Genomic DNA, 21,701 nt, shown 5'->3' with positions numbered 1-21,701 from the left:
GGAGACAGGAACTGAAGCAGAGGCTGTGGAGGAGCGCTGCTTACTGCCTTGTTCTCTCCATGGCTTGATTAGCCTGATTTCCATAGCACCCAGGACCCCAGGACCTTAACTCCCTCCCCACTTCAATCACTAATTAAGAAAATGCACTACAGACTTGCTTTCAAGCCAGTATCATGGAGGCGTTTCCTTAACTGAGGTTTCCTCTATCTAACGACTCTAGGTTGTATCCTGTTGATGTCACAGTGGTTGACTTTGCCAGTGATGTGTGTTTCTTAGAATGGCCATTGTTCCCTGACAATTACTGGCTGTAGGACTTGGAAAAGTGGGCCCTGCACCTCACCAGGGCAGCACGGTACAGTCAACCCTGGCAGCAGAGGTGCAAGTGAGCCAGCCCTGTGGGTATGAGCATGGGAGAGCTGGCCCCACAACTTGTCTACTGTGGGGTGGCATGAGCAAGAAGGAGATGCCCTCCTCTTCCACCTTACCCCTCTCCACCTAAGGTAGAAGGGGAAGCTGGCCACAAGGCCATGAGAACAGGAGAGCTGGCCCTGCTCCTCACTAGCTATAACACTAAAGAAAGTGAGTCCTGTCCCTTGCCTGAGCAGCAGAATAGAGTTGGCTCTGCTGGTGTTGGTGTGGGTGAGCTTCAACGGCAGAGCTGGAAAGCTTGCTCTGGCTCTAGATGCCTGTGGCATTGGGTGAGTTAGCCAGGGTACTCCTGGAGAGCTTGCCCTGGTGGTGTGGGTGCAGGAGAGCTGGCATGCTGACCAACTTAGCTACCACCCAGGCCCAGATCCAGGGTTTTGAGTTAGCTCTATGCCATCTATGAACTGCTGGTATATGTGAAGGAGAGGGTACTACAGGCCCAAAGCTTCAAGATCTCCATGACATAGGACAACAGGAGGAGATTCTATATGAGAAGAGCCCTGGTGAGGATCCAGTATTGACAGTGTAACAGAAGCCAGAGGCCTTGAACCAGACCAATGACTCATTGCAATGAACATTTGCATATAAGGAAGTGTGGACAAAAGGGTATACTGTGGGACACACTGTGACACACTGCAGCTTCCAAAAATTTTTTTTCGGAGGCGGGTAGGTGACAAGGGTGGAGGGTGGATATGAAGAGATGGGAGATGAGTGGGACTGAGGTACATGATGTGAAATTCATAAACAATCAATAAAAAGTTAAAAAAATAAAAAAGGAATGACCAGTGATATGCCATAGACACAAACAGTAAATACCAATGTTAATAGCTTTTGTGGCTGATGAGCACTACTGGGAGGTGATACAACCTTAAGTACAACCTTTGATAGGTGGGGTCTAGTGTGAGAAAAGTTAGATAATTGAAGATTATTATTGAAGATGCACCCTTGAAGGAGCTTCTAGTACCTAAACTCTGCCCCACCATCCTGTGTGTGTGAGGGGTTCTCGCACGTGTGTGTGTGTGTGTGTGTGTGTGTGTGTGTGTGTAAGTTCTGGCCCACAGTCAGCTCTGATCAGACCCATCTCAGCATCTCCATCATTTTCAGGTGTTGATCCACACCGTTAACCATGGAGTTGTTCTCTCATCTTGCAGCTATGGTTCTTTCTAACTCATGGCTCTCACCATTCCTTCCAGCATACTTTTCTCAGATCACTATCCCCCACTGTTCTGGCTGTTTTGATCCTTAGTCCCAAAGGAGAGGAGGCAAAGCAAGAGAAAGTATGAAATCGTTTCTCAGTGGCACAGAGATGCCACTGAAAGGTGAAGTGCTTAGAAAGAAAGGATGTTCTATCATCATGAGAGAGAGCTGGCCAGGTGAGCAGGTGGGCAGAAGTCTTCCAGGGAAGAGCAGGGTACCTGTGTAGACATCCTCTGGCCCCTGGCTTAGGCTGTAGAAGAAACATCCTTGGGTGCCCTATAATTCCTAACTAGACATTTATTAAAAGACATTTCTGCTAGAAAACATGAGATATTACAACCAACCTTGCAGTCCCTTCCCAGAAATAAGGCATGTAGGAGACGCCATGTTTTTGTTTGTTTGTTTGTTTGTTTGTTTCTGGGATGGATGAGTGTTGCCCATGTGAAAAACCCTGTATTTGTCTTAATACTACCAACTATAGAAAACCAAATCCAACAACCAAAGTTGTAACTGGAAAGAAAAGTCTAAGACCAGAAGCCCTGTGGGAATAGGAATATCATGTAAGAACTCAAAAGTCAGCAAAATCTCTTCAAACAAGCTTAGGTTCAAGTAGTAGAACTTTCTGGAGAAATCCTGGCTGTGCATGCTGGCCTGAGCCCATCTATACTTATGGGACACACAGAGCTCCCAAAGTAGGAATAGTAGAGCAATTGGTTTTTATTTAGTAAATTCAATATGTTGTTTAGATCCTTGCTAAATGCTTTTCTCAGATCTCTGAATCTCTGAGCTTTTCACAGGCCACAGTCCTATCCTGGGCTGACAGTCTTCCTATGACACTGGAAGATACGGAAGTTCACAGCCATGTCAGGAAGTGTGTGTGATACAGCTGAGAACGGCATTCTCTGACTTGGCTTCTCAGAGAGGAATTTCAGCCAAGGTTCTCCTAGGGATACCCAAGAGTCTACCGACACCCTGTGCCTCTCCCCCGGAATCTCTCCTATCAGAGTGCAGGCTCACTATATGCTACCCTCATGACAACAAACTCAGAGGAAATCAAAGTATAAAACAAACCATTAAAACAAGTTAAAAAATATTTTCCCTAATTGGAGAGATGGCTCAACTTGGATAATAGTCCTTGTTGCTCTTCCAGAGGACTGGAGTTCCAGGTTCTCGCGTATGTGGCTAACAACCACCTGTACCTACAGTTACAGGGGATCAGACCCCCCTCCCTGGCCCTACAAGTACTGCATGTGCATGTACCTACAAGTAGGTAAACTCACACACTAGATATTAAATTTTTTTTCTAAAAATGAAAAAAAAACACAACAAACAGAAAAAAAAAAAAAACACCAAGTCTACCAGGCCTTTCAGAACATAGGTCTAAGGAGGAGGAGGCAGAACAAAGGAGCCCAGTGTGAATAGTTGCTCCCTCAGACACAGCTGAGGGGACTTGTGCTAGTAATGACATGGTTGTAGAACTAGCTTGCTTCTTCCCCCTCTCTCCCCCCTCCCCTCTTCTTCCCTCCTCCTCCTCATCCTCCTCCTCCTCCTCCTTCTTCTTCCTCTCTCTCTCTCTCTCTCTCCCTCCCTCCCTCCCTCCCTCCCTCCCTCCCTCCCTCTCTCTCTCTCTCTCTCTCTCTCTCTCTCTCTCTCTCTCTCTCTCTCTCTCTCTGCTGAACACTTTAGAGATCTGATTTCAGGGACTCACAGGCAGCCAGGAAGGAAGTAGGCCACTGACAGCCTCACCAAGAACCCAGCAGATAGAGGAAGTGTTTCAAGGGCTGTGAGGATGGTATTAAATATGCTCCTCAGTCAATCTTTCTAGAAATCCTTTATTTATCAAATATTTTAAAACACACAGCTTTCCTTGTGAAGCAAGTTTACAGCAAAATCCATGGCCTATCCATCCAACGCCGCAGGCAGGATGGTGCCACACTTTCCTGTCGGGCTTAGACATGACAGGAAGCCAAGATATGAGCTCGAAGCCAGAGATCTCTGAGTCCTGGTCCCCAGCAGGTCTTTCACTGTGAAGGGGGTGCACAGCGCATGGGAGCAGAGGGGCAATGATGCCCTTCCACATGAGGTGGGTCCACCTTGAAGATTGTGAAGCCTGTAGCAGTGTCTAATAAGAACTGGCTTGCCAAACACTGTCTTCTACTTCAATATACTCTGGACTCATGTTCCTCAAAGCACTGAAAATGGGTCCAGGAAAATCAGCCTTCTCTGCGTTCACGTGACAGTGAGCAGCAATTAGCAAGGACTAAGTGAGTTTCACTTACGGTGCAGGCTTCTTCAATGAGTGAAGAAGCAACTTGCAAAAACATACATGTGGTAGGGCAACATTGCAATGTATGCAGCAGCCATGTGATTTAGGGAGATAAATAACAAAAACAGAGACCTTAACAATTTCACAATTTTCACCAATAACAAAAAACAACAACAAGAACAACAACAATTCACCAGTGGGATGGGCAAGACTGTGTGGAGAGGGATGAGGGGGCATGTAATTAAACCTTGTGTGGGTTTTTATCAAAATATCAGCAATGGGAAAGTTCGTTTAAAAAGTAATATTGAAGGCTCTTCCTGTGTAGGACATGACACCACCCTGACTCTCAGAATCCTCTGCTGCTGGGGCTCACATTCAGCCTGTCTGCAGGGCAAGGGCACCTCACATATCAGTCACCACACTCAGCCTGCTGGCGTTCCTGTGTCTGGCATACAGCCACTCAGGCACCGCACCTGGGCCTCTGCAGGCTGGGCATTCTCACGATAGAGCAAGCCTCTCTGTGCTCCAATCCCAGAGTGCATCTGGATTTCTACAGGTGGGGTCTACCAACTCTGTCCAGGACAACGACTGAGGGCTTTGGGGCTTCTAGTTTGAAACTAGATACTTAAGCCTGCTCAAGGACCAGAAACAAGCCAACAGAAAGCACCCGTGAGACTTGCATATTTTCTCCCTAGGATACAGTGTTCCTCAGCCTACCTCTTCAACGGCATCTTCCAGTGCAAGCAAACTAAATTCTACTGTGTGCATTGCACTTTGTTTCAGCAAGGGACGAGGAAGGTGTTCCTCTTTGTGTCAGGAGTGTTTACCCATCATTCCATTTGTCAAGATGGAAGGCATCAGCATGCATGGCTGTAAAGTGAAACATGAACTGGGGGCTCGAACCATACAGCATTTTCCAGAAAATTCAGCTTCACTGTTAAAACAGCTTAACATTAAGGAAAAAAACCAAAAACCAAAAGACTTCACATGGCAATTGAGACAAAGCATCTGCTTATGGACTGAAGAGTCATGGTCATACAGGACCAGGCAAGGGACCTTGGTGAAGTGCCAGATATGGTTAAGATACTCCAGGAGGACAGCTGTGGCTTGGGGCCTCAGGAAGAGTGCTTCCCGATTTTGCCTTCATCTTCCCTTGGGATAATATACCCCAGAATGTTTTGCATCTATAAGATGTATAAGTGACTTTAGTTCACGAGACTCAGTGGGCTGCTGGGATGGGTAGCTAAGAAGATGTCTAAACTGCACCTAGGCACATAGCAGTGGAAGTCCACATGCCACTCAAAAGATGAGGTAAATCTGTATAGTTGGGTACATAAGAGTGTCATCACATATCTCTCTCTCTCTCTCTAAGAAAGGGCAACTTCATATATATGTATTGAAAACTAAAACATGCTTAAAGGACAGACTGAACTCTTGGGGCTAATACTAGCAAGGAGGATTCGAACATAAAATGCATTTCAGTTCTTACCTTCTCTATGAAAAATGCTTCCATTTTCTGTAATGTGTATTATTTGTCAAAGGTTCCTTTTTAAAAATAAAACAATGAAATGAGACACCCAATGGTCCATTGCTTATTGAATGTATGCTGCTGAAAGACTTAAGAAGAAATATTAAGAGTGGCATGTTAAAAAAAAAATTAAAAAGAAGTAAGTGCCAAGTGTGCAAGAGCGCTTAACTCTTTCTGAGCCCGAAAGAGTCAGGAATGATGTTGTGGTAGGAGAAAAATCCCAGAGCATGGCAAAGCCACCTAAACAAAACAGTAACAATAAAGGATCAGACGGTTGTGAAGGCAAGTGAGACTCTTTGGGATTCTGTGAAAGAATGTGTTGTTGGAAAAGAAGCCCGGTAGCTTTGAGACTCTGTCAAACTATTATTGGCACAAGGAAGCATCTAATATACAAAATAAGCAGAAACAGCTCACTGAGTCTACAGCTGTACACTGAACCACTGGTGTCCGGGACAGTTCCCAACCTGCTCAAAGGCTCCGCCCTTCCAGTGTTGCCATGGGGACCACTGATGGCCAACAAAACAAATAGAAGGGGAAATGGCACAGAATTTTAAAAATCTATCTCTAGTATATTCGGTCTCTCTCTCTTCCTTTCTTTACAAAAAAGCAACAATTCTAAAGAATGAGAGGCAAAACAGAAAGGGGAGACAACAACAACAAAAAACTTTGTAGCCGTTGTTAGATCAGAGGAGATGCAAACATGTCTCATCTTATATGTCCCTGATGGTTTTTTGGCTCAAGTATGTGGCAACAAGAGTCCACCAGCTGGCTTTTAGGGAAGGGCAAGAAGAGGGAGCAAACAGGATGTAGGGTCTACTCAGAGAGAGTGCAGGATCAGGACATGATAGCCTAGACTGGACCTAAGAACCAAGTCCCTTCACTCAGTGGACATGATCTGGGCAACCTACAGCTCCTCTATCCAGGAATGCGTTTCTCTGTGAGTGGACAGCGTAGTCTCTAGTCTAGACTTTACTTCCCTGAGAAATGGACCAATAATACGTATGTCTTCTCTTGTCAGGGATTCATGCTGGCACAGGTTTTCAGTCTTCAAGCAAAAGTCCATCTATACCAGGCTAAAGCCAGCATTCAAGTACATGTAAACACAACACTGATCAAGTTTCACAGTTATAAGCCAGGGCACAGTCACCCAAGTCCTGGCACTTGTCAAGACCTGGATGACAGGCACTCTTCTGGGGGAAGCTCCTCTGTTGAGCAGATACAGCTGTTTTTCCTCACAAAGCCCTGTTGTTGTCTTCAAGTGGAAACCCACTCACTTCTTAGCTCTTCCAAAGAGAAAGGGCAGCAGCCGGCTGCCCTGTCAGAGTATTTCTTCTCACTCTTGGATGGAAGAATGACGGAGGGAGCGGTGGTAATCTGGAGTGGTAACGTGTTCAGGTAACTCGTAGCCCCTCAGGAAATGTCCAGTGTTTTGTTGAGCAAAGTAATACAGTTGTCTGGCTAGCAGAGGTTCCACCTTTAATAAGACATTTAAGAAAAAAAGACATCACTAGAATATTCTTCTCAACACCATACAATTGGGACATCATGAAATGACCCTAGGACTCTAAGTAAAAACCTACAAGCTGCACAGGATAACATAACACAGTGAAGCAGTTCACATTCAGAGCCATTTGAAAAACCAGTTTCATTTGCTCTTATAATACCTGGAATTAAAAACCCTGGAAAAAGAACTCTTGATTCTATAATAGAAGATAAATATGGCATTTTGAAACCAATCACCTCTTGGATTTGATATTTAGCGAATGAGTTAACTGGACATTATTGAATGAGATGACCAAATTAAAAGGCTAAGTAACATGCTGGGTAAGTGAGGCTCATGAGTCTGACAGAAGGGCTCATCCTGAAGAACCAGATGACTGTGAAATAGACAGAACTCTGAACCACAAGTAGAAGACAGAGCTGGCCAGCCACAAGACAGCAGCTCGCTGGCTCTGATGGACCTAGTTTGTTTATAAGCATCGATTGCATCCCCAGTCAAAGCCAGCCTCACCAAGTCAGGCTGTGTGCTCTGTAACAACCAATCATCAATAAATCAAGCCTCTTTGTTATTTGATATGTGATGTCTGGTAGGATTCCTCTGTAAGCACCCATATGAATTAAGTCTGTAATAAGGAGACCAGCAGAGTTCATGGGTGACCATGTATGTTTTCCATCTGTGGACCACGGGGCAGCATTTTGAGGCCCTTTGCCTATATGACTATTGTTGCTCCCTTTTTGCGGAGCCCCACTGCACCCAAAGTCCTTAAAATGAGATCTATGCTAGAATTTACTCACTACCTTAAAAAAAAAAATACTGCTTATCTATGCTAGATTCATCCACACATCTGCAGTCTCATTTGATATCAACCACCAGTTAGAACTGAGAAAAGGCTCAAGGCCAGGATCATAGTTTCATTGCCTTTTATTTTTTTAAGATTTATATGTATGTGAGTTCACTGTAGCAGTCTTCAAACACACCAGAAGATGGCATTAGAGCTCACTGCAGATGGTTGTAAGGCACATGTGGTTTCTAGGAATTAAACTCAGGACCTCTGGAAGAACAGCCTGTGCTCTTAACAACTGAGCCATCTCTCCAGCCCGTTTGTTGCTTCTTAGATTTTACTTTTTGCAACCGAGAAGGGAGGCTGGATGTTCAACATCAGTGCCCAACCCCCATCCTAGGCGGGGTTTAGAACCCAGGGCTTTACCACTGCCTAGCAAATGCCTTCCATTGCGCTGTATGCCTAGTCTTCAGTCTCCACTAAGAGATATCATCAGAGCTAATATCCCATTTGCACTGAGATATTGTGGCTATCTGGGACACAACCTTTACTCCACACTGCATACTTTTCAAGATATGTAATTAAGTAAAATTTTCTAATTAAAAAACATCATGTATTCAGAATTACCTTTTAATTATTAAGTGAGTGATGAACATTATCCGAATAAACCCTAGCTGTGAGGATAGACCGACCTACCTGATTCCTGGGAAGACTCAGCCTCCTCCACCTCCCTTGTCCAACTGTTAAATAACTCCCTAAAGTCCAGCAACAAAACGAGGGTCTGGGAACTATCTGAAGTTAGGAGGCACGATGAAGCATAATACATAACAGGCAGCCTCCCAGGGAGAAAGTGCTACTCTACTCGAAAGGACAGCATCTTTAAAACCACACAAGAAACAGAGATGTCGAAGGGCAGTACTTGGTCCCAACTATTGAAAATTCCTATAAAAGGGCAGGTAACTGTCTGTATGAAACAATAAAGAATACAGAACAAACAGAGCCTTGGGTCCAAGTCATCTGCCCTGCTGATTCGGTGGTGACAGAATTTGTCTGGAAGTAGGTTGCGGGTGCCTCCCTGAGCTGTGGTGTTCACTGGAGCCTGCTTCCTCCTGCACTATTTTAAGGTCTACATCTATTTTCCCAGGTGAGCTGACATTTACTCGTCACTTGCCACTTCTCTAAAAGGGACAGCTCCACAGTGTGTGATTTACGGGTGATGTAACCAGGTACTCACATGAGCTGTGATGAGCTTCCTCTGTCTCTGAGGGTCTGGAAACTCCTCACCAAAGCACAGAGTCACCTGGAATCTCGGTGCTGGCCGGCCATGGTGAGCAAACACTTGCAGCTCTGAAAACCCACAAGAAAGAAAGAAAAAAAAAAACCAAACTGTTCAGACACCTGGTAAAGCGGGTGAACGGAAAGCCAGAGTCACGTGGAAGTCTGCTTTGGGAGAGCCCGGGCTCTGTTCCCCTAAGTCCAGCCCTTAGAGCAGACCCTAGACACAAAATCACATGGTCAAGTTCACATATGATCTCCTGACTTGGCACTGGTTTTACTTCATTACTCTTAAGGAACATGACCCAACCTTAAGAACTTGGGTCTGCAGCACTACACTCACAGAAATGCACAAGGTCAAAGAGAAGAAGACAAAGAAGAAAAAGAAAAGTAGCCATGCTGAGTCAAGCAATCAGCACAGGCCAAGGAGACATTTTAATGTAAAGAGTCACAATGTTCTGATGGCCCAGGGTTATTTTTTTAACCTCACTAGCTAACCATGGAGGCCACGTGGTGTCTGGGCACCAAGAGCATCTGTTTCTCTCACCAGCTGTTGGCAGCTGTGTCCTACTTGGCACTAGGTCTAAAACTCCAAAACTGGAGAACCAGAGTAGGCTTCAATCTCACTTTGGGGACAGGATGATACAGGGAGAAGGGGACCAATGAAGCCCCTCTGACAAGGATGTCATGCTGAGGCTAGTCCTGCCTGAGAGACATGAAACAGACAAGATTGCTGAAAAGAAACCTGCCCATGGCTGGGGGCATCGCCACTTGGAGCAGAGCACTTGCCTTGTATGTGCAAGGCCTTGGCTTCCTCCCCCAGCACAAGCAGAAAGCCACATCCACTCACTGGCATTAACCTTTATTCCTCCTCCCAGAGCTAGGTTCCCAGGTCTTGTCTGCATCAAAGAACTGACATTAAAAAGCTGCCTCCACAGAGCAGGCATGAAGACTCTGCCCTGATCAGATATGAATTCTCAACTGTGCCTATGGGGACTGTCCCTAGTGGGGTGCAAATCCAGAATGGGTAGACATCAAAGATTTCCACTGCTCTCTGCAACCGAACTGCTTCTAGAAGCTCACAGAACTGACTTCCTGCATTTCTTTCTCTTTCTTCTTCCAGAATTTAAATCAAACCCAGGGGTTTAGGCACACTGTATAAAGTGCATAGCACTGTGGCCGGGAAGACACCTACGAGGGGCTAGGTCAGAATAGCAAGGGATGCGACTCTCTGAGAAAGCCCACCTCAGCCTGCTCTTCCCGGACCATTGGGTGGGCATCCTTAGGTTCTGAGGCTGTTGGGCCTCTCTGCAGCAATGTCATCTTCCCTGAGCCTCTGTGGGGCTTGGGGACTGTGGACAGCAAAAACAACAGGCCCCACTAGAGAAGAAGGGAACAAAGGGAAATAGCCCTTACTCATTAATAACTAATAAGTCCTAGGAAGCAAATTTCTAGTCCAAGGTGTCTGCTCTGTTTTGGCATTTGTTTCCTGCCAAATTGGATCCTCTTTGGCACACCAAGACTTAGTGTACCTCAAAGCCCTGTCGCTGGCAATTGTCACTATTCTGAGCTACCTTAATCAAGCAGGGAGTGAGTGGTAGCCTTCTGGAGGGCACATAGGACTTCCAGACCCCAGGGCAGATATAGGATGTGTGTACCTATCCATCTCCAGAAGTTATTTTTCTTTGCCTTGGACCACAAACACTAGAACTCACTCTAAGAGAGGCAAAGGCTGTCTGACCAAGGCTTAGATCACACCCAGCTCCAAGGATCTTCATCAGTCCTTGGAGCCAGAGACGCCTTGGAGCCTGAGACACCTTGGAGCCTGAGATGATTCTCTTTTCTGTGTCCCACCTCTCAGGGGAGGATATTTAGCAAGGAGCATGTTTGTTTTTGGAAACGAAAGAGGATTTGGATGAGCCTAAACAAATATTGGCCACTGGAGCTCAAAAGGCTGAGGAAACACCACTAGTACCAAGCACACTAGGGCTTGTCGTCTTCTTTGTAAATGAACAGAAGGAAGCAGCACATTGAGGACTCAGCAGTCCCCTTCTGTGTGCAGACCCAAGGCTAATGACTTCATAGAAGCCAGCCCTGGTCTAACGTAACCAAGGCAGAGCAAATTGGTTTTGGAGAGACAGCTATACTCCCCCACTCAGCGTTACCCGTCAGACCTGCTTAGACAAGGCATCATCCCAAGTACCCACAGTGATACACAGATAAAGAGAAAGTGACACGATACAGATACCCCAGTGGAATATCCCTAGCCTTTATAAAGAAGGAAGGCCTGTCATTAGTAATGACACAAATGAGCCTGGAGAACATCATGCCAAGTGAAATTACCCATGCACACAAAGACAAAGACCGTGACGCTCCATTGCATTGCGAACTCCAAAATAGTTGAGCTCATAAAAGTAGCGCCAAATGGCGGTCACCACACGTGGGAAGTGGCTAGGAAGCTGTGGGTCAAAGAATATAAACTGTCACTAAGACATGAGGAGTTTGCTGAACACAAGCTCAAGGACCAATCCTCATGACTAATAATGAATGGACCATGTGCTTAAAAAAATATCGAGAGTAGATTTCAAGTAATGTTCTTACCAAATTAAAAAAAGATAGACAGGCAAGGTGATATGCATGCTAATTAGTGGATTTAGCCAGATCCTAGTGTGCACGCATTTTAAAGCATCACAGTGTGCATGGATGAGAAGGAGCAAGGCAAGTCCCGGTTCAAGAAAAGGAAAGCACAGGAAAGCCAGAGCTGTGAGCTGCTTGGGAAGGGCATTGGGAAGAAAGCAAGCTTAGGATATGATGGGGTGAGGGAATGACAATTAGCAGTCAGCAGAGCAGCCTGCTTCCTTAAAGGCATCCTCGGCTACGTTTCTAGGGGAGGCCTCTGGGTGGTACCCACCAGTGGCAAGACTAATGACTTCATATAAGCCAGCCCTGGTCTAACGTAACTACCCAAAGTCAAAAATCATACCATAAGAAGTACAGGTTCTGGAAAATATGATTAGAAGCCTTCGTATGCCAGAGATAAGACCAAATTCTTCTCCGAATTTCCCCCTCGCTGAATCTGCTCCTTACATTCTCAGCTTTGGTCCTGCCTCGCAAGTGTGACAATTTTATAAGGGTGACACATCTCATAACCAAAAATGTTAAGATGGTGTTTCTAACCTTCTTGATTTTTCTAGAAACCCCTAAAGAGCTGAGGTGTCAGCAGATAAACTTGCTGAGAGCAGAGAGCCAACACAGTGAAACCTCTCTGGGGGTGGGGCACATGCCGCTGAAAGCCCACATTTTAATTCATTGGCCAGATGTGCTGGTGTACAGATAAAATCCCGAGGCAGGAGTTCTAGGCCAGCCTGAGCTACATATATTCTGACAAAACAAACAAAACAAAAGCCTAGAGTGAAAAGAATGATGATAAATTAAGAGATCAACCCACACCAGTGTCTATCCTGGCCAGCAAATATGGATCCTCTTTCTGGCCCTCTGCTAATCAGGGGAGTACACAACAGACAAAGGCTAGGCATGAATCAGGCAGGAATTCTATTTCTGCATGAGCTCACAGATCTCAGGAGGAAGACCTCTGTCTGGGGTAGGCAGACACTGCCATTTGAGACCTTTATAGCCAGCACCCACCACCACCTCCATTCTAACAGACTGTGAGGTGTGTTACCTGATAGAAACTGCTGTGTGTCAAAGAGCTTGCAAGTCTGGTCTCTTTCTAGCTTGTTGGGCCGATCGCTGCACAGTGCCAGGGGCCCATCCCAGTAGATCCTACTCTGGCAGAGTCTTTTGGCATAAAGCCCATCTGGAGCCATCCAGAGGACCAGTCCCCTCTCCAGGTGGCTCAGCAACTTCTCAATGTTCTTCCTCTGTCCATTGTCGTCCGGGTAGGGAAACAGGACCTGGTCCAGGTTGCTAACATCATAGGTGTGTCCGTGGGAGATCCGGCAGCCTTCAGGGCTCGTCGTGGTCAGCTCTTTCACGAGGATGTCCCGGTAATACAGGCAGATATGCAGCCGGCAGTCTGTGAACAAAACTCTGGAGTCAGTGCTGATGGATTTGAAAAAGGTGCCACCTTGCTCAGAGCCCCAAAAACTCGGTGACTAGACTGATACGAAGGACAGCAGGTGGAACACTTGAGTGTCAAGATGCTCCACGAACAAGTGAAAGATCCTAGGACCAAGGAAGTCTTGGAGATGTTAGCTGCTCTTATTCCCTGTAGATTCTTAGACCTCAAGCACAGAATACTAAGAGAAGCTTGTGGAAAGAAACTGATCTCTCTAACACGATCATTTTCAAATGTTGTTGTGGCCATTTACTTCTCTTGGGGAGAGGTATATATTTCTTGAATTTTCAGCCAAATTTTATTAGAAAGCACACCCCTGTTATGAGGGCTTTTCGGATGATGGTGTTAACAGTGGTGGCATTTTGTCTACAATATGAAATAATACTACCGAATTGGAATTCGTTTTCCAGCAACTCAATTTTGATTTTGGAGTTGACCTCTGGGACAGATTTCTATTAGTAAAAGAAATACAGAAACATCTTAGAAGAAAAGCAAATAGTGTCCTCAGCTCTGGAACTTCCCTAAGGTGTTACCATGATGTCATTAAGTAAAACCAAACAACAACAAAACCCACATAGATATGTTAGAGACAGGCACTAAAATAACAATTTCTGGGCTCTGGAAAATGATACCTTTATTTTCTTATTTTTAAGTCAGCTCTCTTGGAGTAGGGGAAGAAATTGATGAGAACTGCTCTAAAAGCCAGTGGTTAATGTAAAACCCCCTGAAATCCCTCTAAGCTTCGTGTTCAACTCTGAAAAGAACCCAACAACTAGGTTTTCTACAGCTTTAAGACAGGAATTTATTGACACATGATTTTGTTGATTTCAGAAGCCACTTTAAAATACCACCCACGGGCCGAAAGGGCAAGCTGGGTGTGCAAAGGGCTCCCCAGGCAGAGATAGATACCCGTGCTGGTGGTTGGAGCCCCAACAATGCCTGGAAAGAATAGCTTTCTGAAAAGTGCACTCAGGGTTGATAATTAATTATGCAAACTAGAAGAAGAAACCCACAAAAGCCTCGTATTCTTCAATGGCAAGTTCTGACAGCCCACATCATGGTGTCTTCGATAGCTGCAGCTATGAACAGCACAAGTGGTGCACCCAAAGAGAGGGGGCGTTGGCCATCTGAGGTGAGTGGTAGGGCAGGTTTCATTTCATTTAATGTCACCAAAATCACAAGATTGCAGAGATATAAATAGCTGTTTATTTCCTACTCTTGGGGCACCCACACAAGTCTTTGGCGCTCCAGAAGAGGATCTAGAGCATTCTAGTGTCTGTGACAAACCCTGATGCCCAGATGTGCTCCTCGGCTGTTCTTGAGTGGCTCACAAAGTCTCCCTGAGCATCAGAGCTGGAAGGAACTAGATTTTAAAACTTCTTCCTCCCTCGAGAACAAGGGAAGTGTCTAAAATTGTCAAAATGCAGTTGATGTTTTCAGTCAGAGGCTTTTAAGGTAGCCGAGGGCATGATGAGAATTCTAATAATTCCATTTGAAAACATCCAAAAAAATCATCTAAAGACTAAATGGACATAAGATGTCTGCTTCCACGGAGTGTGGGCTTTTAAAATGCTGGTCAGTATCTCCAAGTGCAGGCTTCCTTAGTAACAGAACTTTAAAATCAGATCACATCCACACATGCTCAGCAATTCTGTCAAAGTTGTGAGGGAGTCAGACCTATATGATCCTTTAGGGGGCATAAGAACTTCTCAGAGACCAGGGTTCAGAACCAGTGTTCCTTGGAAGCAACTCAGACCACCTGTTTGTGGCCAACCCTACACCCTAAAAGGACAAACAGCATTCTTTTGTGCCTATAAAGCCTTTCCACACTGCGAGAATGGAGAATGTCGGCTGGAGGAGGAGCCTGGTTACACATTCCTGGAAAACTGGGCAGGTAATGATGTAGAAGGTTAAAGACATCGTCCAAATAGTATTTGGCTAGCTGGTACTGCTGTGGAGATTTCTAATAGTGTATTTGACTCAGCGTGATGTCCACATAGCCTGGACCATGCCTACTCCAGACCCCGGGGCCTGCAAGGCGAGAGTCTAAATCCTCACCCAACCTCAGTAGAGGAGAGATGCCCCCTCCCTCGGAGCTTTACAGGAAGCGCCACACTCACCTGAGAGCGCCAAGGCTTCAGCAGACCTTATGCTTGGCTCAATGGGGATTCCAGGAGCCTGGGACTCAGGTGGGGCACAAGCATAAAAGGTTCCTGTCACCTGGCAACCTGCATTTGCAAATAAAAATCAGATGATGTCTAAGTATCGAGTCTGAGTGCGGGGAGGCTCTTGAGTTGGGAGAGGCCATGGCCTCCAACCCAAGCCTGACAGCCTCTAAGCACCTGCTAGCAGCATAACGTGTGATTATGGGACAAAGTCCAAAGTCCACATCCAGTGATAAAAATTAGGGTGATGAAGGAAGGAGCCACAGTACAGCTCTGGATGGAAACCTGGGGCTCACTCCAAATCTATAGGGAAACTGAGGCCCAGAAGGAGAGGGACTTGCACCAGCCCACATAGCAAGTTACCAGCAGGGTCAGAGTTCAAACTTCTATAAGACTAGTTCAAAGATGAATTAATTATTCAACCCTCATTTATTCTGCTCACTGTTTGTTAGCTAGGGGGAGGGGCTGAACCGTGTTCTCTGGCAGCAGAGAAGTTATGTCACACTAAAGCAAGATTAGTGTAAGCATGCACAGACTGAGTGAGGGTGTTGATGAAATTGTCACAAGGAAAGTATTGCCAGAACAATATAAAAGAACTACTCGCACGGCGACCCATGTCAAGACTTATATTTAAACAGTGAACTTGCAAGTCCTAAAAACTTGTTTTATGTTCAGCCCGTTAGAACAAGATTGTAGTCCCAGCTACTCAAGAGTTGAAGGCAGGAAGATCCTAGCCTTGGTAATTTAGCAAGACTCTACCTTAAAATACACAGCCAAAAAAGGACCCGAGGTGGAGCTTGGTGCACTCACCTAAATAAACACTAAAGGACCCAAGTCTCACTGAACATAGTTTGTGAAATTTTTTTGTGTCTGGTTAGTGGGCGTTTCTTCTGTGAGAGCCCAGCTAGCATGGGGGGACCCCTGTGGGTCTTTCGGGCAGGGCACTCATTTGTAGAGACACTTTGTGGATTACTTTCGCTCTGATCCTTCCTTCCTTAGTACCAAGAACAGCTATAGATGACTCATTATTATTCAAGAGACATGAACTAGCAATGATTTCCTGCTGAGGTGGACTGGGTACAACTCTCTACTTTACAGGAGAGTAGAAAGATACAGACTAGGGAGATAGGTGGGATACAACAAACCCCCCAACTTAATCACCATCGGAAATAAGGGATAGCTCAGTTAAAACAAAATATAGACGAGTTTTATAATTGACATTACTGTCATTGAGAATTTGTTGTCATCCATGTTTTTCTCTATGTATTAAAAATGGGGCACTTTTCAGCTACTTGGAATGATCTCTGGGGTCTTCTAGTTAAGTCCCCACACAGACTGAGGCCTATCATGGATCTAAGGACTTCAACATTTCACAGGACAAGGCAACATACCCCAACACCCCACAACCACCACCACCACCACCACTCCACCACCCCACCACCCCACCACCCCACCACCCCAGCAGCAGCAGCAGCAACAACAACAACAACAACAGTAGCAGCTTCATATGATGTGTCTCTGGTATCTCAATGGTAGGGAAAAGCCCTGTGGTGCTGTCCACACCCCGAGCTCAGGTTGTTCTTCTGTCTGCTGCCCTGGCACAATCCTTACCATTTTCACAAGATGGGCCTTGCCAGTGGTGGCCTCGTGGGCCAAACGTCACAGGACATTGATATGGGATTTCTGGGTGTGACTGGTCAGGGGCATAATCCCTCCAGCTCCTGTCATGGGGTGGCATCATGTAGTTATGAACCTGCTGACAGAGCACAGGGATTGCTAAGAGGAAGACATCAGTGGGTGTCGGAGTCATTTCATATCACCCAAACTCCTCAGGGAACCCCTTTTTTTGTCCAGCAGCCAAGTCATTTTGCCCAAAAAGTGACATGGACTGTCTATCACACTAGGTAAAAAACAGCCATAGAGGGTCTGAAAGCACAATGAGGACATTGTATAAAGCTGTGATTTTTGTAAGGCTTCATCATATGGCTGAACACGGCACCAAGAATACCGCAGTGAAATCTGCCCTTTTTAAGCCACCAAAGTGAATAAAACAGTACTGTAATTCACATCAGGGACGCCTAGAGAAGTCAGCTGCTCTGCGGTTTCACATGATAAAGTACTACTTCCAAAACCTTTGACTTCCACAAAAGGTCTGATTCCCAGAAGATCTGACCATCAGTGGAAGCCTCTCTCCACAGGTGGGACACATCAAACTCCCCAACAAAACTGTGGCGTCAGGGACAGTGACACCACACTGGAACTGAAACATCCTTCTCTGACCAAGTTTTTGTTCAGCGTGTGTACTAGCCATAGCAAATAAGAAGTCAGCCCTACACTTTTCATTTGTGTTTGCCTCTCTGTGTGGAGCCAGTCAAAAGGGCATGGGCCAGCCTTCCACAAGACCAAGAGTCTACCACATACCTGGGCTGGCAGAGAGCCATAAGGTGCTGTCATGGGGTAGGGGTGGCCCATGGCCATCTGTGTGTCATCCAAAGTGAGCTGCTTTGCTCCTGTGTGTTTGGGGAAAAGGAAGAGAGAACACAGAGTAAGACAAGGAACTGACTTAAATCTTATAAAAGTACCTATGCACTTAATTCTTAGAATGCATAGCCCTATTAACCAATCGGGTATTTTAGGTTTGTTTTGTTTTGTTTGTTTGTTTGTTTTTCAAGCAATTTCTTAGAGAGATATTTGTCTTTGCCATTAAACTGATTAAACATTTGCTGACTTGTGAGTGACAGCCAGGGAAGGAAACACCACCCAGGATCCCTGTGATCCACCAAGTGGTTTCTGGTTGTGAGATGGTACCTAGTTAAGGCATCCTGTATGGTTGGAACCAAATGCAGATTCCTGAGCACTGCTTGAGGTAGACTAGTTGGAAGAGAGGGAACTCAAGATCTGAATATTCATAACCACCCTAGCAGGCCATGTTAAACCAGAAACTCTAGCAGTTTTATTACAAGAAGTGTGAATATGTATGGGGTGTGGGATGTGCTTTCTCCTCTTGAAAATGCTTACTAGAGGATATTAGGTAAGTAAACATTTAATGGATTTTCCAGATTTTGTTTGGAAATTTGATCCAGATCCTAATTGAATGGAGTAACTGAAAATAATGCCTTCAAGTGCATAACCCACACACCCATGGGGCTTAAAGTCTGCCAGGTCATCCTATACTAACACCACAGGGTTGTCACTTATAACAGAGAGGACATGGGCAAAAGGACATCTGGGCTTAACCTACAGCAGAGGTAGGACGTGACTGTCTCTAGGAAGAAGGGCTCTCTGAGTGCCATAATGCCTTTATCCTGCCACCTGGGCTGGGAAAACCCCTTACCTTTTTTGGCTCCCTCTGGAACAATCCTGTACACCTTGTATGGGTCAGAGATATCCAGCTGGCTCCTCTCGACCAATTCCTCAAAGTCATTGCTCTTGTTCAGAGCACATCGTAATCTTGTCTTCCAAGTAGGAGGATCTGGCTTGTCGATCCCTTCTCGGAACTTGCCTTTAAACAATGCCCAAGCCTAAGAACGATGAGAAGAAAAGTCAAGCCCAGAGCGTCAAAAGAATTCTATGGATTGCATTTCAGCAAGGAAGGTTACTGTTTCAAATTTGCTGTTGCCTGAAATGTGGAACATGATGTTAGTGGGGTCCTGAGACCCCTAGTATGGGCTGTACACGCCCAGCGCCTGAATCAAGTGTGGGCAAGACTGGGGACAGAGCTGTGGAGGGGGCAGGCCCCAGAGAGGACATCTACAAAATCACAGAGGTACTTTGAACAAATTCCCGCAGGAAGTCCCCTTCCTCGGCCTGCTGGCAGGTGGAGGCTGGGGGCTTCACAGTTCAGTGAGCCAGTTCTCTGGGGACATCAGTCCTAAGGGACTCACACGGGGTCGGAGGGGGATACCAGAGAAAGACTCGGAATAGTCAAAGCTACTCAAAGAAAGAAAATCAGAGATCGCAGCTTCTAGAACTAGAACCAGACAGTAGAGGTGCCCAATCAAAGAAACAAAACCCAGAGAGAGAAACTCAGAAAAATAACAAAACACAGAGAGACAGGGAAGCAGAGAGTGGCCCTAGCAGTCGGTGGTGGTGGCAGGAAACAGCGAATGGGCTATGCAAACGGAACCTCGGTCCCCCAGAGATGCCCCTGAAGCTGGAAGTTCTTTCCTCCACACAAACAGTATTGGGACCTGGTTTCTTGTGTATGCAATCCCCGGAGAGTTTGCAACCTCTTTCCCTTCTCCTGGGGACTTTGCCTAAGCAGGGTCCAATGCTTGATGCTCTGGCCTCCTCCTTGCAGGAGCCCACCTCTTAGTCCCTTGCCCGGGAGCCACAGACATTCAGAGCTTTCAGATTCCCCATCCCCACCCCCACCCCTGCCCAGGGATCCCTGAATGCTGCTAACCTTGAAGAGGGCAGCGTCCTCCTCACGATTGTAGTCCTGCTTGCCCGCGTGTTTCCACGGGATGCGGAAGACGCTCTTCTCCTCGTTCTCCCACACCAGCCCGGGGTACTTGCCGCTGTCGATCTGGTCGATCAACCACTGTCGGAGTTTCCCATTGCCGCAGCTCACTGCGCTCATGCCGAACTCTGAGCCCCGGCTGCCCGTCTCCAAGTTCATGACGCGTGCGGACCTCCTCCTGGGCTTGTGCGCTGAGGAGAGACACACATTCCCTGCAACTACCTTCGCATCACTTTGGAGGCGGGAGGAAGCCCCGTCCCAAACTCTTGCAGTGCCCACGAGGCCCCGAGTCTCTGAGGCTGCCAAGGTGCTCGGGTGCAGTGCCAGAGTCTCCGAAGTCCCCCAAGAGAAGGTACTTTGACGAAGGTATAGAGAGCATCCCTTGGCGCGCACCATCCTCCTCCTCCTCCTCCTCCTCCTCCTTTTTTTTTTGCCTGTCTGTTCTTTCTTTTATTAAAAAAATTAGGTAATTTCTTCATTTACATTTACATTAACACGCTCCGTTGAAAGCTCCTAGCTACACAGCTTCTCTGCAGATCCCAAGTCTTGCGCCACGCTGGGGCGCTCACTTTGCTCACTCGTCCCTCTGTGCTGGATCCAAGTAGCTTTCATCCCACTTTTCCCTCACTGTTTCTACACTTGCCCCTTCCTGGGTTTAGGTTGCCCTGGCTGCCCCAGGCGAAAAGGACCTGGCACATGGACTAGCCCTTGTCCAGGTCCTGTGTCCCTGCCATGCAGGTTTGCGGTACCTAGCTTACTCTCTTGACTTTCTTCTATGACACCCTTACTTTGTCCTCGGAATAACCCCAGGCCTACCCAACCAGAGACCATCACGTGGGTCCTGGAAGCAACAAGTGGAAGTCTGGTTATGGGGCAAGCAGCGCAGCCAAGAAACAGGAGATTCCAACCTGCAGAATGTCAGCGTGAACCCTGGCAGGAATGAAGCCGAGGCTGGGAATAAGGGGTGCTGCGGACAGCAACACTAGCACTCTTGCCAGAGAAGTGAAGAAGGGGCATGCGGGGAAAGGGGCTCTGAGCACCCTAAGTTTGGAGCTCTCAGCTCTTCTTGGCTGCCCGGCCTAGGAATCACGCTCTGGAGCCCTAGATGAGTTTGGGTCCTTTAGGAACCAGGGCTGGAAAGGAGCTTTCCACTGGAGCAGAGAGAGTCAGAGGCTGTCCCTCTGAGGACAAGCTGTGGCCAGTGCGATCCTTTGATGACACCACAGTCCCATTAGCTCGTCCCGCCCAGCCCGTGGGGGATGTTCTGGAACTCCCACCCAAACAGCTTCATACAAAACCCGAAGTGCACAGGTCCTAGGGCAGCGTAGATGAGCGGAGCCTGGGTCCGCTATCTCAGCATTCTCCCTCAGGCTCAGAGATGGAAGCCAGGCTTCCTCTGCCACCAGCCTCACACTCCTCCTTCTGCCCGACTACAGGCCTTACCTCACCCGCACTCTTAGCTGAGGGCAGCAAAGGGTCCCAAGTTCAAGTGGTGAAACTAGGAAAGTGAGGTGAGAAAGAGGAACTTTATAGAGCCGGAGGCGGAGTGCAGGGCGGGCGCTTCGGCCCCGCCTTGAGAGGGCGTGGCTTGCCCATACCCAGGACCGCCCCCCACCTCTGCCTTGTGCCTGGGTGTCCCGCAGGAACAGGAGCTTCGGACTAGAGCCCACCGGGTCAAGGGCTGTCCCACTTCAGACAAACCCTGGCTTTCTTCAGCTCCTCCTGTGGAGGGGGCTGGGGACTCTGATGTACTCAGAAATCCTCAACCGGATGGGACAAGTCGGTATGGCCCGTTCCTGTGAAGGTGGAGGCATGCAAAGGGGATACTGGAATCTGCACTGAGCATAGCTGATAACTACTAACTGCTCATGGCCAGGTTGGGAAGTGATGGAGAGTCTGGAGCACAGGGAACTTGGTTCTCACAGCATGTGACAGAAGAGATAGACTGAGAGAGGTCGGGAGCATCCTTGGGCAAAGCGGAGTCTTGTCTCTCTGAGCGTTTAGAGAATATCACGCTCACTA

The 21,701-nt window shown here is 46.9% G+C and overlaps 1 protein-coding gene across 2 annotated transcripts; it reads right to left on the bottom strand.

Moving 5' to 3' along the window:
- Positions 1-3,436: 3,436 nt before the first annotated feature.
- Positions 3,437-21,185, bottom strand: Irf4 (interferon regulatory factor 4). Of its 2 annotated transcripts, none has more exons than NM_013674.2 (9): positions 21,123-21,185; positions 19,623-19,870; positions 18,552-18,738; positions 17,639-17,727; positions 16,829-16,973; positions 15,173-15,280; positions 12,657-13,010; positions 8,934-9,046; positions 3,437-6,891 (listed from the first exon to the last, which is right to left on the bottom strand). In NM_013674.2, the coding sequence occupies exons 2-9, from the start codon at positions 19,836-19,838 to the stop codon at positions 6,751-6,753; spliced, it is 1,353 nt and encodes a 450-aa protein (NP_038702.1). In that variant the 5' UTR covers positions 19,839-19,870; positions 21,123-21,185; the 3' UTR covers positions 3,437-6,750. The 2 variants fall into 2 exon arrangements, with proteins under 2 accessions (NP_038702.1, NP_001334437.1); NM_001347508.1 differs by having other exon boundaries at positions 16,829-16,970.
- Positions 21,186-21,701: the final 516 nt, after the last annotated feature.

Source organism: Mus musculus, chromosome 13 (genome assembly GCF_000001635.26).
Source record: "Mus musculus strain C57BL/6J chromosome 13, GRCm38.p6 C57BL/6J".
NCBI lineage: Eukaryota > Metazoa > Chordata > Mammalia > Rodentia > Muridae > Mus > Mus musculus.
This window is presented reverse-complemented; position numbering and strand designations above follow the sequence as displayed.